Source organism: Artibeus jamaicensis, unplaced genomic scaffold (genome assembly GCF_021234435.1).
Source record: "Artibeus jamaicensis isolate MK-2021 breed Jamaican fruit bat unplaced genomic scaffold, CSHL_Jam_final scaffold_847, whole genome shotgun sequence".
NCBI lineage: Eukaryota > Metazoa > Chordata > Mammalia > Chiroptera > Phyllostomidae > Artibeus > Artibeus jamaicensis.
The window spans coordinates 27,314,975-27,331,844 of record NW_026522057.1 but is presented as its reverse complement, the minus strand read 5'-3'; the positions used below and the strand labels follow the sequence as shown (position 1 = coordinate 27,331,844).

The window sequence follows — 16,870 nt, the reverse complement described above, 5'->3', positions numbered from 1 at the left end:
TTTAAAAATAACCAAAATTTCCAACTATAAAGAAACTAAGAGGGGGAAAAAAAGGAGGGAGGAAGGTTCATATACTTATTTTAGTTTGAACACATTTGTTTGCTTATTCCAGCGATTCCTGGATGAGAAAATGTGGTCAATTTAACAGGAGGCCACGCATACACAGTAGGTGTTTTTTTACAGCCCAAACCAAGCTAAGGTCAGGAGTCCTGTTGGTTCGTGTGTCCTGTTGCCACATGAAAGTATTCCAACGATTCAGGTCTGCATACCTTCATCAAAAGCTTCTTTCGGTCTCTCACGGCAGTCCCCAACCTTTCTGGCATTAGGGACCGGATTCATGGAAGACAATTTCATGGGGATCCCTGGTCTGTCAATTATTCAATCACCCTCTCTCATTCATTTTTGAGGTTTTAGAAACTAAGGCTGAACTTTATGTAAGTAAGGTACCAAGTAACCCCTGGGCCCTGCAGAGCTGGATGATGACCAAAATATCTCAAAACTTCTACTAAAACATCACCCTGTACCATTAGCCTGTACTTGGAATGTGCAGCACTCCAGGATCCTGTTTCATTTTTCCAAATGAGGCTGGGCTTTTTCCAATGTGTGAGACTCCCACTTTCCCATCCCACTCTGGTAAAAGTCCCCAAGCAGCAGCAGTGGGAACACAGTCCACATTGTGCCCACATAAGCACATGCTGCAGGAAAAGGAAGCCAACTTTCTTTTAAGCAGGAAGAGCCTTCTTTTAAGCTTGAATTTTAAAATTCTGAAGGAACTAAGAGGTCAAGGGAGGAAGTAAGGGAGAGGGGAGAGGTTCCTGGCTAGTGAGGAGCTAGCCAGGAAAAGGAGAGTGAAAAGGGAGAGACTCTCAGGGCGGAACATGAAGGTGGAAGACAGGAAAGACCAAAAGGGGAGGGAGGGAAGAAGCTCAAGAGCTGAAGGAGAGGGAGGATGATAAGTCACCATCATGGTATGTGTGCACTGACAGTAACGTGCAGACTGGTCACATTCTACACATTCATTCCACCCCTTTTATCTCCTGATGTCTTTCTTCTACAAAGGCTTGTGGAATTTTAAATGTTTATCAATCATATCTCTTATCTTCCCAGGTATAAGTAGGTCTACAGTGAAAAACAACATCAAATGACTTTTCAAAACAAATGAGTTTAACATCTTTACTTTGGTCTTTGTCTGAATAATCACAAATGTTTAAGATGTTTCCATCTTTTTCCTAATCACGTAAGGTTTAAAAATTTTTAACTTCAAACAGCAACAGCAACTTCACGTAGGCCTGATAAACTTAAGAATCCTAAGGGTCTGCTACTTACTACCCGACCTTCAAGGGCCATTTCAGTTCATTCCTACCCCTGCTGTGTCCTAGATTTTCCCACTCCTCTCACCTCCCCGCCCCCAGCTGTCCATGAACAAACTTTTGTGCTCTATCTTCAGTATATACCTGCCATCTCACCACTTCCCACCGCCACTGCTGCTGCACTAACAACCCCCAGTCTGGGACCTGAACCCCCACAACAGCCCCCAAGCCCACTCTCCACTCAGCACAGTGCACCACTGGGAGACCAAGCCACTCCTCTGCCCAGAATCTGCAGAGTGACTAGCATGGTGCTGACCACTGCCACATCTGATCTGGCCCCTGCAGGGCCCCCTCCCCCACCACCCACCTCCAATGTGCTCCTACCTAGTTCTCCAACGTGCCGGTGTGCTTTCTTTCCCATTAGGCCCAGAATTCTGTTCCTCCTGATACCCAAAAGGCTCACCTCCTTGCATTCCTATGGTCTCTGCTCAAATTGTACTGACTAGGCCTTTCCAAGCCCCTTACAAGAGACAGCGAGCACCCCTCCCCAGTTTCACCCCATCCTTTTAGCCTTCCTCTGTTCTCCTCAGCACATGTGCCACCACTTGACATATACTGATTTACAGGTGGTCTCCTTCTTAAAACAAAAGCCTTGTGAGGAGGGACCTTGTGTTCCTTTTAGCTCCTGGTATATAATAATCTCTCGATAAATATCACTGTAAAAATGAAAAAGCAGGATCATGAAAGCATATAAAATCTAAGCACTTGTTCTTAGCATATTTTAAAACACAGGTGAGCATCTTACAATCAATATGTCTCAGTGCCAGCCTTCATCTTTTATCACTCAACCTAAAGGGTAACTACCAAGCAGGAACACTTGCACTTGCAAAAGCACAAGAAATCTCTAGGTCTTTCCAGCAATACCTTTCACAAGTCACAAGATGGGGATGTGGCTTCATGAGAACTGTGCCAAGATAGGAATCCATGGGTTTGCAGATCTGTTTGTGGGCACATTTCTATCTCCCCATCTTCTTTAATGGGCCATGATAATAGAATGCTTATGAAAGATCCAATATATTTATTTGATCAAGTCTACGCTTCCTGCTGTTGACTAATGTCCTTCCGCAGGTTAGGAATCATGTCAGGGCTCAGGATAAAAAAAAGTAACCAGCCCTACTCTAGATTATGTATCAATGGGTTTTAACATGTTTGTGTTTTAAAAACAGGGAGGTGTCAAACACTAGCTTGCACCAAAAACCAACCAACCAAAACTAACCCTAAGTATCTAACAGTAAGTATCAATTACTTCTCCCTTTTCATGAAACCTAGGAAAATCTTTACCATTATCTCTGCAATCTAAGCTTACAAAAATCAAGCCTTTCTCTAACTCCTGAAGCATAAATCTCTCTCCCTTGCTTGAAGGAAGCCGTGGCCAGTCTGTACACGTGACTGAGTCTTTGGAAAGTGCTCCTTTCCCCGGAGGAGCAGCAGGTCGCACGGTGAGAAGCAAACGTCCAATGACCCAGCCAGCCCACAGGCACACTCCCGCCTGAGCTCACCACTTCATCCTCGGTCCAGCACTTTTCGATCAGCTTGGGCACAGGCTTCTTTACCAGGCGCTGCAGGGCTTTGCCGGCATCATAACCGCTTTCATGTAGCTAAAACAACAACAATTTCAGTTAATTAAGTGTACCAAATAACAGACTGGAAACAAATCAATAAAAGGAAGCCCTGCATTTATTCTAATAGAAGGAGTGTTAACTGGGCACACAAACTCACAGTCATCACAGTCAGCACGACAATTTGCTTTTACCCAACTACCCTCCTAGTTCCAGCTATCCCGAAATGGACACAGGTAAGGCAGAGAACATTCTGGCAATGAGAGGAACAGAGTTAAGAATAAGAAACATTTACTGAGCAGCTGGCCTGGCACATTCTAAGCACTCGTTATTTTTCTTATCCTACAGGAAAGTATTCTCTCATTTAATCTTAGGGGGTAGAAACTATTGTCACCCCATTTTACAGATGAAGACACTCAGGCAAAGAAAGGTCAAGTAAAGGTGCTCAACACACTAAGCCAGTAGGCAACGCAGCCAAAACTCAGCCAACGTGATCCCTACTCTGTCCCATTCTCTCCAAAGCAGCCTAATGCCATACTAGATTATGCTCCTTCCCTTCAGCATCTCTTACGTCTTTCAACTGTAAAAAAAACTTCAAGTATCTAAAACATTATTTTAAAGAAATGTAATTGTCACAGTACACTAACATTTCAGTACATACAAATGACATATAGCAGTACATATAAACTGCTAGTTTATCCACATGTTCTAATGAACTTTTCTCACTCCATATCCTTTCGATCCCCAGGAAGTGCCAGGCAACACTGACCCTGTCTCTGGCAAAGGCCCTCCTGCCTGGTTCCTGTGACCCCAGAGTCTCAAACTGCAGACAACGGTGAGAAATAGCAGGCAGAAAGACCCTGGTGCTCAGACCACCTCCCCACATTGTCACCAGCCCTCCAAAGTTCTTGCTGGAAACCCGCTTTCCCTCACAGAGCTATTTCTCTGACACCAGAATCTACTTTGGCTAAGACTTATTTATATCTCCGATGCCTAACACAGTCCATAGTATAAGGTGATCCAACAGAAGAAATAAATTTAATTAGTGTCCCTAGGTAGCCTCAACCCAAATCTAAATCTCCATTTGTCTGAATTCATTCTGCCTTATGTTGACTGAGTGCCTATTTTGTATCAGGTGCCATACTAGATCCTGGGGACACAGGTGTGAACAGAACATGCAGAGGCATCCCTGACCTCGTGGAGTAGACATTCTGGCCTTTTCAGCTGTGCTTCATCCCCTTATTTGAACAATTCACCAGTATTCATTGTCAACACTCAGTACAAATAAGGCACACTTTATTGGTCACAGCTTTCATTTCTAGAAGACTGACAAACTAGTGGGGATGTGTTAATGAGGACACAATACACACAAGAGGATGAGATTAAGTAGGTTGTAATGATTACGACCTACTGCCCAAGGTGTGGGCAAAGAGCTGTGGCCTCACAAGAACAGAAGGCCCACGTCTCTTCTCTTTAACAGAAGAGGCATAAGAAGGATGGACAGACTGCTCTCCTAACAACCGCTGTAGCACCAGGGCTAAGCACACAGTGAGCCTGTGATACATATTTGTTAAATGAAATGAATATTTGACACATACACAGCAAGCCTCTCTTCTAACTATGAAACAGCTATCAGAAGGGATATCGCAAATACCCGCTTTCATTGCTCATTTGTCAAAACAATGTATTATAAATGATAATGTCCTAAGTATGCTCACAGTTCAGAGGACCTCAATTTATTTTAAATTTAGACTAGCCAAGGGAGTCAGGCTATATGTTAATTATAACAATCAGTCTTAACATAAGACAAAATTGTCACAGCGACCGATGCTGGATCCGGCTTTGGTGATGGCCGAGTGTGCGGGAATAGGTGGTGCAATGATATGAATGCTGAATATTTACTTACACATTTTTATGACATTTAGCATTAGACTACTTTAAAAATAAAATAATACACTGCAAATACTATACTAAATAAATTAAATACAAAAAGTACTACAATTTGCAAATACTTGAAAACTGTCTAGTTTTATTTCAGAAGTATGAAACAAAAATAAAGTTATATATTCATACTTTGCCTAATATCCAAAACAGATAGATATTTTCCAAATTCTATAACATAATAAGGATCTATAATAAGAGCTTAACAATACTGACTGGAACTGAATAAAAGGAAAAACTGCATATCTTTTAAAATTATTAAAAATTCTTTTTATTTATTTAATTGATTTATTTCTTGAGAGGTGGAAAGGGATAGAGAAAGAGGAGAGAAACGTCAATGTGTGGTTGCATCTCACGTGCCCCCTACCAGGGACCTGGCCTGCAACCCAGGCATGTGCCCTGGCTGGGAATAAAACATGTGACCTTTTGGTTCACAGGCCTGCCTATGGCATTCTGCCTTTTCATGAGCCCAAAAGTTTTAAGTGATAGTTGGAAGAAATGTTTTGAATAACATAGTTAACTTGTGTTTGTGTTTGTCTGGTTTATCAGCAAGGCTGACTTCTGCTTGCACGATGTCCTTCCGTTAAAATTTCTAGTGAGGTGCTCTTTAGAGAAAGAGACGTTTTCCCCTAAACATAGGTCAACACTCATGCTTTCTTTACAAACCTTGATCTGAGATCACACTTTCTCTGGAAAAAGCTGCTGCTGCAGTTTCTGTGGTAACCTGAGCTTCCTTCCGGTACTCTGTTCTCTAAATAACTCACCCCCCTCCTTCCTTTGATCTACTGTCTGCCTGTGTTCCTATTCCTGAAAATATATTCTATAACATAAATCCAATAAATATTTGGAGTGTCAACTACTCCCCCCTACACAAAAACACATTTAAAAAGTAAAAAGGTGTGGGATTATTGACCAACAGTAAGGAAACCTTTATGGAACAAATGAAGGCAGGGGTCACAGTGCTGTGAGCAATGACTCAGGCCAGCGCAAAAGCTCAGTAGAGGGGCTGCTGCGGTGTGCCCTCTTCCTAGGAAACCAAAAGGAACCTTTTCTAAGTCACCTTCTTAATGTTATACATATCTATTTCCACATTACAAGAATCCTGACTGAGAAAATTCCAAAAGCCTTATGTCTTTACAGAACTACTTTATATTTTATTAAAAATATACTATTAACATACGAAGAGTGTTATGGTCCATGTAGCATCACAAGAATGAAGATTATTTTTTGAGCACTTTGGGGAAATTACTGGATATCCTTCATCCCTTCTACAAATATTTATTGAGTGTTAAATTGTGCCAGATAGAACTGTTCTAGGTCCTGGGGATAAATCTAGCTGTGAATAACACTGGTAATGAATATTGGATACAGGCCACTGAGGGTGGGGTAATCTGTGAGAATCAGAATCTCGTGTGACACCTAACTAAATGTCACGTCCAAACTCTAGGGTCCTAAAAGGCAGGGTTCTGCCTACCATTTTTGCTGGATGTATCACCCACAAGTAAGCCCTTCTTAAAAAGGGTTTGTTTTCTAGATGACTTTGTTCCTAGATGATTTGTTATGAAGATTTTGTTTCTTCAGATTGGGGCCAGAAAATGTTTCAGGAAGAGCCGAACCAGATAGTTCAACTGTATTCTTCCTGTATACCTAAATACCTAAGTTTACCTAAATACCAGCTATCTTACATCTGTAAAATTTACCATTAAAAACATTTCCACCCTGACTGGTGTGCTCAGTGGGTTGGGCATCATCCTGCCAACAGAAAGATCGCTGGTTCAATCCCCTGGTCAGGGCACATGCCTGGGCTGTGGGCCAGGTCCCCAGCTGGGGACGTGCGAGAGGCAACTGATTGATGCTTCACTCCAACATCAATCAATGTTTCTCTCCCTCTCTTTCCCTCTTTCTAAATATAAGTAAATAAAAACTTCCCTCTAATCCAGCATCTAGCTCTGAATAATTAGAATATTTTCATCTCATGAAAAATGTTCTACAATTTTCAAATGTTAAACAGCTGATCATAACCACACAGATATAGCTGTACAGTCAGGAGGAGTTCAGTTCAGGCTTCCCACATGGCTAACGTAATAGGTCCTTTAATATGGATAAGATTTTCTACCATTTCCCTGGAGAAAATGGTTCAAAGAAACTGCAGTGAAGACAGGGTTGGGGTGGGAAGGAAGAATCCTCAAATGCCTTAGAGCTTCACTTTGTAGCCTCGAGAAAGCAATTAAAAGAAGATAAATAAGCCTGTCTGTCCATCTTGCAGCCAAGCCAGGCTGGTAAAATCTGGGATTAAATACAGTTTTAATGTGGAGGATAGGGATCTGAATCATTCTGGACCCACTGGGAAAAGACCACTGCAAGAAGCAGGAACCCAGACATAGCGTCTCGACTCAATCAGCTTCCAACCACCACAAACTGCTGGTGGGACAGGCACTTAGCTTGCACCATCCCAGTCATCCCGCAGGCCACTGAAACAGATGTCCTTCAGCAAAAACCACTGCTGAGGGTGCTCCGTTCCAATTCATCTGCACAAGGGTGCTCACAAATGTGGGAGTGTGTGTGCATGGGTGTCTAATCCAACAACCAGGGAAGCAGGGATTTATCTGCTCCCGTATCACTGAACTACAGGGCTGCTCTTCCGTGCAAGTGAACCCCATCTGCTCCTAAAGTACAGGTCAAGATCTGGGGAACTGGACACAAAATGGAAATGCTTTGCCAATCCGCAGGCCTTGCACATCGTTCCACGGCACTGTCCTTGTTCTGCTATTCTCCAGCAGTGTGTCAGCTGGTCTCTTGGGCCTGCTCCACAGAATCCTCAGGTGGTGTTCTGTTTGTGTTGGTTTGCTCACTAGGAAAAAGCTAACGGGAACTCTTCCCCCAAAAGGGATCCAGCCCTGCCCTGCCACACCTGTGGTGCCCACCCAATTCTGTGGGCTGGGCCAGCCTCAGAGGCAGGCCACTCACACCACGTTCTCTTTGCCTTCCATTCATGCAATGAAAAGTTATTAAGCACCTCCTTCTGCCAGATACCATGTCCACAGAGAGGGGAGGAGTGAACTCATGGTTGACTTGGTAGGGGATTTGGGTACTAAAACAAGAGGAGCTTCTGAGTAACAAACTCTTGGTTTGGTTCCATTGTAACAAATGCAACTGCTACACCGAGTCACACAGAGCCAAAGACACTGCCATGAGTAACTGGGCCCATTTACCCAGTTACATGAAAAGGTCTCCAGGATTCTAGGTGCTCAGCAGCCCCTTCTACACAGATCACTCGGAGTCAATCCCTTTTGTAGCCTACTGAACACAATGCAGGGTCTGAGGGTGGAGACAGACTGTTAGCTGCTTTGTCAGAAACCAGCTGAGCTGAGGTTTTCATCTGTCAAATGGGCCTAATACCAGCATCCCTCAGCTGTGTTAAATGACAATGGAAAACATTAAATAAAGGACAATGAGACAAGAGACTCTGAAATGTCAAAGGGCTATAAATTGTACAGTGGTATCATCATGGGGAGTAATATTTTAGGTCATGGCTCTTACCTAAGACCATTCAAGTGGCCAGAGATTCAATCAAGCCAACACTGCCGTTGACTACACATCCTCAGTTGCTCCCTTACAGCCTCTGACCTCGCTGGGATCAACAGGAAGAAAGGATCGTGCCACCAGAAGAAAAACACATTGCTGCGTAATTGCCCAAGTTAAATGTGCTCCTCTCACTCTGCCTGACAAATCATTCCCTGCTTATTACTTTCTATAATTTAATATATGTAAGTGCTTTACTGGCAAGCTTCTTGAAAGAATAAATAATACTTAATGACTGCCTACAGTTTAATTAACTCATGATTGAACTTCTCATGGATTGGTAGAAACATTAAATTATATCCTTTTTCAAAGCTACCATGATGGAAATCTTGTTTCAAGCTTTAACTCTCTTGCCTTAGCAATTCTGAAATTTCAGCAAATCTGTATATTGGAAAGAAAACTGACAGAATCAACTGTAATGTCTGGTTATAAAGACTGTTATTTTATAGAGCAAGGGCTTGCTCAAGATGAGGTCTTGATTTAAATAAGATTGAAAATGTGCACATGCCCCATCACCTCGTTTATATCACAGCAATCATTAAACATCTCCGGGTCGCGGGTAGTCTTATTAGCATAAACTGCGCATTACCACAAGGTTTTAAAGTTTCCACTCTGGTTTCTCATCTTAGCTGCCATTTTCTGTCTGTATGATGCTGCAAATAAATTTTCCTTTCGGCATGGCTCAGCTGTCAGGCACCTCTGTTCTGTAATGAACCCATGAATTACATCTCCCTGCCCTGACATCTCTGGTCTCACACATCAAAATATTGTTCTCCAATTGTAATTCATAACTTAATTTAAATGTCTCTTTTACTGTGACCTTTATAGATCAAATGGCATTGCGTCTGGCAGTTTCTACTACACTACAGCATCCCTTTACAATTATGGCCATTACAATAAGTGCAGAAAACGCCTATCTGAGTGAGACTGTATTGACACTAAATATTAAATATTTGAAGTCCATTAGAAACAATACTAGATTTCAAGTATTTTGTAAGTATATACTATTTGTAAGAAAGTGCCAAAATAATTTAGAAACCAAAAAAGTAGAATTTAGAAGAGATTTAAAATTTCTACATGTAGTTTTATTTATTTCAACCATTATCATAAATTGAGAAAGACCTTGCCGAAATCTGCCCAAGATAAAACTTTTAGAATTTTTTCATGATTCATGATTCAAAGATGTCAATATATTTTCATTCATACTTTCATCACTAATGACCTAGTACCAAGTGCAGAACATAATACATACACATTAAAAAACTATAACTAAAACTAAGAGCCCAATGTTTATTTTTGTTTGGCCTCTATCACCCTAAATAATGCTATAAGCACTAGAGAGCTAAATCTGGTTGAGTATACTTATGACAGCATATTTTAGAGACAATGGCAAAGATAAGAAATTTAACTGCTGAGAATAAAGGTTGAAGATCCAGTTAGTTTTCAGAAGGAAACACATAGTTACTGAAACAACCCTTTCTCCAACACTCTTAGTAACCATAGTGCTCAGAAATTATGCCAGCCTCTGGGGCCACAGAGGAGATTGGAATGGGGACCAAGTTTGTTGAGCACTGGATATGCAAGGAACAGTATTAGGTCTTTGCGTGATGCCATCATTCCTCACACCACTCTTGTGGCAAGAGTTCTAAAATCCAGGAAACAAAACTGAAAAGTTCCATATCTTGCTCAAGGTCACTTCCCTAAGTAAGCAGCAGAAAAGGTTAGATTCTAACTTAAATCCATGTTCTGGGAGGAAGCCTCAGATTTGGAGCTGGAGGAGCACCCGACAGTGACCTAGTGGCACCGAGGGCGCAGGGCTTCTCCAGCAGCAATGACACCGCAAGTACACGGTCTCTGCTTTATTCAGGGGTGAGAGTGTGCAGGCAGGAGGAGGGAATGCACAAATAACAAAATAAACATAATCATAAAAACGCAGAATGCCAATGAACGCTGACTGGGGTGACGTTGACTCTGTCTTGAAAAACCAAGATGACTTCACAGAGCAGGTTTTGGAAACCAGTAATCAGTGTAATATGATTAACCTTGGCTATAGTCAATAAAAGTAAAAAGGAGAGAAAATCGACATGCAAGACAGAAGAAACACCAAAAATTGTTAGAGACAAGCAAGAGGCTAAAATTAAAGGCAACAAAAACAGAGTTAGAATCCTGAACAGTTTTTCAATGACTTATCACATTGAGACAAAAGAGAACCATTACAACAGTCAATGTGAGGAGATACAAGAGAACAAAAAAGGAAAAACAAGACAACTCTACCAAAAGATTCAAGAAATAGAAGGTAAATTCAACCAAGATAGAAAAGCTGACCGACAAACAAGAAGCACATAATCTGACCCAGAGAAAACAAAGGGGAGGTGGAAACAGCAGAGACAAAAGGATGACAGGCAGCTTTGAAGACTCCTATGAGGAGGAACCGGTCATTCTAGAAAGTAAAGTGAAAGAGGCCCTGAAACTACTGGAAAGAAATAAATTACCAGGGGTCAGTGGGATACGGAGAGAATTCCTTCAAGCCACAGAGACCAAATCTGTCAAAATCCTAACAAGAATACGTCAGCAAATAAGAAAAACAAGACAATGGCCTACAGACTGGAAGCATTCAAAACAGATCCCAACCTTCAAGAAGGCAGATGACAAGACGTGCAGTAACTATGGCATTATTCTGTCCTCAAGTTCAAATTATTACGTATACAAATGTACGTCAGAACATGATTAATCTGTAGATAATAACCTTATTTACTTCATAAAATTGTTATAAAGATTACATGAATTCATTCATGAATAGCACTTAGGCTTTTGCCTAACATATAAGCAGTAGATCAACAAATAAATTTACTTGTATTATCGCTATTAATTTTGTTGTTAATGACATCAGGCAGCTGACCAACAGCTGACACCTAATAAAATGGAAATAACAGTAATAAACTTAAGGTCCTATGCCTAGTGCAAGATTCAGTCAATAAGCTGAGGGTGAGAAAAAAAACTGGCTTAGCAAAGGCAAATATAAAAAGAAAAATAAACAAAACAAGGCAAAACCACAAGAAAATAAAAGAATGTGATGAGCTTAGACTACATTAAAAGGATGAGCTTTTCCTAGGAATTTAGGAAAATTTTCCTTTTCCTAAAAGGGAAAATGAGAGCTAACTCCTTGCCACCTACTGAAGGTGCCACATTTCAAAAGACACACTGACAAAGCTCACTAGGGGAGAAACGAAATGGTTATGTATAAAAATGGCTAACGCTACACCATGAACGAATCTCAAAAATATGACCTTCAGTTAAATAAGCCAGTCATGAAAGACTGGCAGATTTACAACTCCATTCATACAAAATGTTCAGAATAGGAAAACCCACAGAGATGGAAGGTGGAATAGTGGTTGCCAGGGGGGTGGGAGGCGTTCACACAAATATGTGAATATACTGAAAGCCATCATATCAATAAAGTTAGTATATAAAAATGAGATAAAATGAAATGGCTAAACAAACTTGAGAGTAGTTCATGTAGAAAAGCAAAGCAGGGGACACAATTGTAAAGAGCTGCTTCGGGAGCACAACAAATAAGAACTTACAGCAAAGACATTTCTGTTAAAATGATCAAAAATGAAATCGCTGCTGCAGCTAAGTAACGAAGGCGCCATCACCAGAGGTTGTTAATGTGAATGGCCTTCTACCTCCCCATTTTCTCCTGAGACACTGTCATGTTTGGTGGAAAGAATAGAACGCAGCGTAAAGTTCAACTTTAAATCAAGTGATACAAGTTATCTAAAAAGAAACAAAAAATTAAAGCATTAAGTTTAAAAGTCATCTTTATCCAAATGAAACAAAAATATTAAAGCACGTATTTTGTGTTAGAAGTATAACTGCTGCCTGAAACTTTTGAAGAGAAGTGAATTTATGAAGTTCTCAGCCCAAAAAGAGCCACCCTGGTAAATTTCTAAATAGTGTTCAAAACAAAAGTTTAAAATGTTTCTGACCCGTCCAAGTACAATAAATAAAAACTCGATTTAACATTATGCGGATAATCCTGAAGGTCCTGATCACATCAGGAAACCTCAACTGCACGGCCTGTTCTTTCATCTGCACCACTACTATAATTAGTGCATAACACCCAGAAGACTCCAATACCCTGTTACAATGTAAATCAAAAGGGTGTTTGTCAAGACTGACTTTAATATAAGGTACTGTTCTTTTTTTTTTTTTTTTTTAATTTTATTTATTTATCTTTAGAGGGGAAGGGAAGGAGAGAGGGAGAGAAACATCAATGTATGGTTGCCTTTCATGCATCCCCTGCTGGGAATTGGCCTGCAGGGAACCTGCCTGCAACCTGGGTATGTGCCCTGACTGGGAATCGAACCGCGATTGTCTGGTTTGCAGGTCCGCGCTCAATCCACTGAGCTACACCAGCCAGGGCGGTACTGTTCTTAAATTTACTGGATTTCCATTAAAAAAATCACATAGCATATCGACTTTTCCCACTACTATTTTCAACAGCAAAACCCTGAGAGGAAAAAAATCAACAACCTATAACTAATCAACAAATCAAAACCCCAAGAGAAAACCCCCCATCCTATAACCATTTAATCATAACTGATTGAATGGAAAAATAGTAAAAAGAGAACAATGTAAGTAAAGGGTGTCGTGTGGAATGAACGTCAGAAGACTACTGATCATATTTTTAGACAAACTGTACTAACAGAGCCTCCTGGCAATGCCTTTATGGGAGCTGAAAAATACCTGACATTCATTAAAGTCCTGAGCACCACAAAGCTGACCCAGGGCAGAGGCTTTAGTGAAGTCCATTTATAATAAACAAATCAAAAATCTTCAACAGAAATTCTATAGACTTAACATTTTAAAGTAAAGGAAAGAAAAGGTGAAAATGACCCTTTGAATAGGCTTATCTGCATACTCTGCTTTGGTAATTTCACACCATCAACTTTTGGGTGATCAAATGTGATTTTAACTTTAACCCGATTTATTTATTCATTCAACAGTTATTTAATGCCTCTCTACCATATACCAGGCATTGAGCTATGATTCAGAAAATGAAGATGATTAATATTCAATGCTTAACAAATAGTGATATTTATAGATCAGAGATAACAAACAACTAAGCTATCTTTTGTTGAAGGAGATGTGGATATGCGTAACTAAAGAAGCAAACAAATATATACTATCTTTCATATGTAAAAAGCTTAATCTGAATGTCTAACAGCAATCCATATATCAGGGAATAAAACTGTCTAGAAAGAGGTGAAATCTTTGCCTCATGATTATAAATTTTATTTATACATATATATAAGGGAGCATACACATATACTCAATGTTTGTGAACATAGAAATGCACTTAAGTTTCTGAGAAAGAGAAGTCACTGTATCAGGGAATTAGATAACTAAGAACACAGAGTGAAATCTGATATCAATTTAGTAAAACTAAGTCAACATGATATTTTCTAGAAAAACTTGGTCTCAAACTATAGGGCTCTGCTAGTTTCTAAACGTAAATGTAAGTCCATTTTATAAAAGGCCAACTAAATGTAAGCACTTACAGATGGCAGATGGCTGAAGTGTCCCCTTCATTCTAAGAGATGGTTAGAATGACATAGGCCATCTAGATTGCACAGCATTATGTTTACAAAGCATGCATTTATGTAAGTGTACAGAGCCTAATAAAACTACATATGAGAAACATGAACGTGTAACAGTATACACAGAAAAGTTTTTATCTAAGATCTTCCAAAGGGAGTACCATTGCTTTGTCATATTTTAACATAATATTACTTAACATAGCAATATTATAGATAAAACAATTTTGCACTTATAGACGTTCACAACTAAAAGCAGTAGAGTATAATAAACTTATCTTTGTTGACATACATTAAGGAGTACGCCCAACAGTCACTATGCATACCTTCCTCTCTCAGTAAGAGAGGCCAACACATTTATTATATTTTCTTCTCTATATCCATTCAAAACTTTCATATATAATGAAAAAGAAATACATTTTAACATGAATGAGCAAACAAAGCACAAATGTGTACCTAACTATTGTGCAAATTGACCACTAGACAACAAGTAGTAAGTCATGTGGCCATAAAAACATGATATTTATATATTAGCTACTTCTGTATTCTCCAATGAGGGTTCTGATATTTAGAATGTGTATATATATATGGCTCAAGTTTTATACAATCTGAGAATCATATGCATTAAATTAAAATGGACTAAACACTCTGAACAAAAGGTAGAGCTTGCCAGACTGGCTAAAAGAAGCAAAAAGCAAAAAACTAGAGTACACAAGAGATATACTTTAAGTAAAAAGAAAAACCAATATTCATAATAAGAACCTGAAAGAAGATATACCACACAGAAAAATGAGAAAGCGAAAGTACTTATATTAAAATCAGACAAAACTGGGTTCAAGACAGAGGGTATTAGTAGACACAAAAAGGATCACACTAAAAAGGTAAAAGAGGCAATACATGGAGAAAGATATATCATAAATGCTCATGTGGAACTAATGATACAACATTTGTATTTGCTAAAAATAACCGAACCAAAAAAAGGAGAAGTAACTAAAGCCACAATGTTAATTGAAGATTTTAATGCTTCTCTCTCTCGGTAACTGACAATACAACCAGATAAAAGAATTAGTAGGGCATAGAAGATCTAAGTAATAATATCAACCATTTTAAAGAAACATAATTAAAGAACAGTATACCTGATCACTGCAGAATATAAATTCATTACAAGCACATGGAACATTAACCAACATAAATCATATGCTGACCCAAGAAACACATGTCAGTAAGATTTCAAAAGGTTGAAATCTTACTGGGTATTTTTTGACCACAAAAGAACTAAATTAAAAATCAGTAACATTCAGAGAGAGTGAGAGGGAGAGAGAGAGAGAGAAGGAAGAAAAGAGGGAGAGGAACCACAATTCTCTGGTAATTAAGCAATTTAATTCTAAACAATCCACAGGTAAAAGAAACCACACACAAAACTTTTTCATATTTTAACAGAATTATAATAAAATAAAAACAAATCAAAATTTGTGATAAAATCAGTTATCTAAAACTTAGTTTAGAAAGCTAGGAGGAAAATTATCAAATTGATTGAAAATAAATAGAAAAGAAACAATAGTAAGATTGGTAATCAATGGAATAGAAAACAAAGAGAAAAATCAATGAAACTAAACATTTTATCTAAAAAGATCAATAATATTGATAAACCTCTATTTAGATTAAGAGAGAAAACACAAATTAGAAATATCAGGAATGAAAAAGGTCAAAAGTATAGACATAGAGGCATTAAAAACATAATACAGGAATAGTTTTTAAAAATTTACCAATAAATTTGACAATCCAGATAAAATGGACAAAACATTTAAAAGATACAGGTCAACAGATTACCAAAGTAACACATTAAGAAATGTACAATCTGAATAGGCCTATGACTCTTTGTAATCTAAAACTTCCCATAAAAAAAATATTGAAAGATGGCTTCCCTGTGAATACTATCAAACATTTAACAAAGAAAAAAAATCAATCCTTTACAAACTCTTTAAGAGGGAATACTTCCCAAAGATATTACAAAGAAATATTATAGTTAAATATCCATCATAACACAAATGTAAATTTTTAAACAAAATATTAGCAAATTGAATCCAATAGTACATAATAAGCAAGCAGGATTTATCTTAGGAATGCATAGTTGGTTTCATTTGAGATGAATCAGTGTATTTTTGCTAAATTAAGAAAATAAAGTATAGCAAGAAAAAATAACACCTGATAAAATTCAACACACATTCATGATAAAAGCTTCAACAAACGTAGATATAAAAGGGAACATTCTCAACTTGATTAAACAACAACAAAAAAAGAAAGAAAAAAAAACCACCCTACATTGCACTTAGCAGTGAATGACATTGTTCTCTTGTAAAATAAGAAAGAAGGCAAAGAAGTCCCCTCTCATTCTATTCAGTTCTGTCCTGGAAGCCCAAGTGAGTGCAATAAAGCACAAAAAAGGAGGTAAAACTGTGTGTAAAGGCAGATGACATGATTGTGTACACAGAAATACGAAGGAACCAACTAGAAAGCTACCAAATTTAGCAGGACCAAGGACTGCAGGTTAACACACAAAAATTGTATTTCTATCCCATCCATGAACATTTACAAATTAAAATTTAAAAAGTAAAATTTTATTAACAATAGAATCTTCAAACAGTAATTCCTTGGGATAAATGTAATAAAACCTGTAAGCTTGTAGATTGAAAACTACAAAATCTTACTAAAAAAAGTTCAAGAATACTTAAAAAAAATGGAGATATACTCATATTAATGGACTGGAAGATTCAGTATTGTTAAGATATCAATTCTTCACAAATTGATCTACAGAGTC

The 16,870-nt window shown here is 38.6% G+C and overlaps 1 protein-coding gene across 8 annotated transcripts in view; it reads right to left on the bottom strand.

The window, feature by feature from the left end:
- RERE (arginine-glutamic acid dipeptide repeats) overlaps positions 1-16,870 on the bottom strand; it is a 387,180-nt gene that overhangs the window by 82,779 nt on the left and 287,531 nt on the right. For all 8 annotated transcript variants that reach the window (XM_053660331.1, XM_053660333.1, XM_053660334.1 and 5 more), the window contains one exon: positions 2,870-2,968. In XM_053660331.1, coding sequence (XP_053516306.1) covers positions 2,870-2,968 — 99 coding nt within the window. The remainder of the gene's footprint in view (positions 1-2,869; positions 2,969-16,870) is intronic.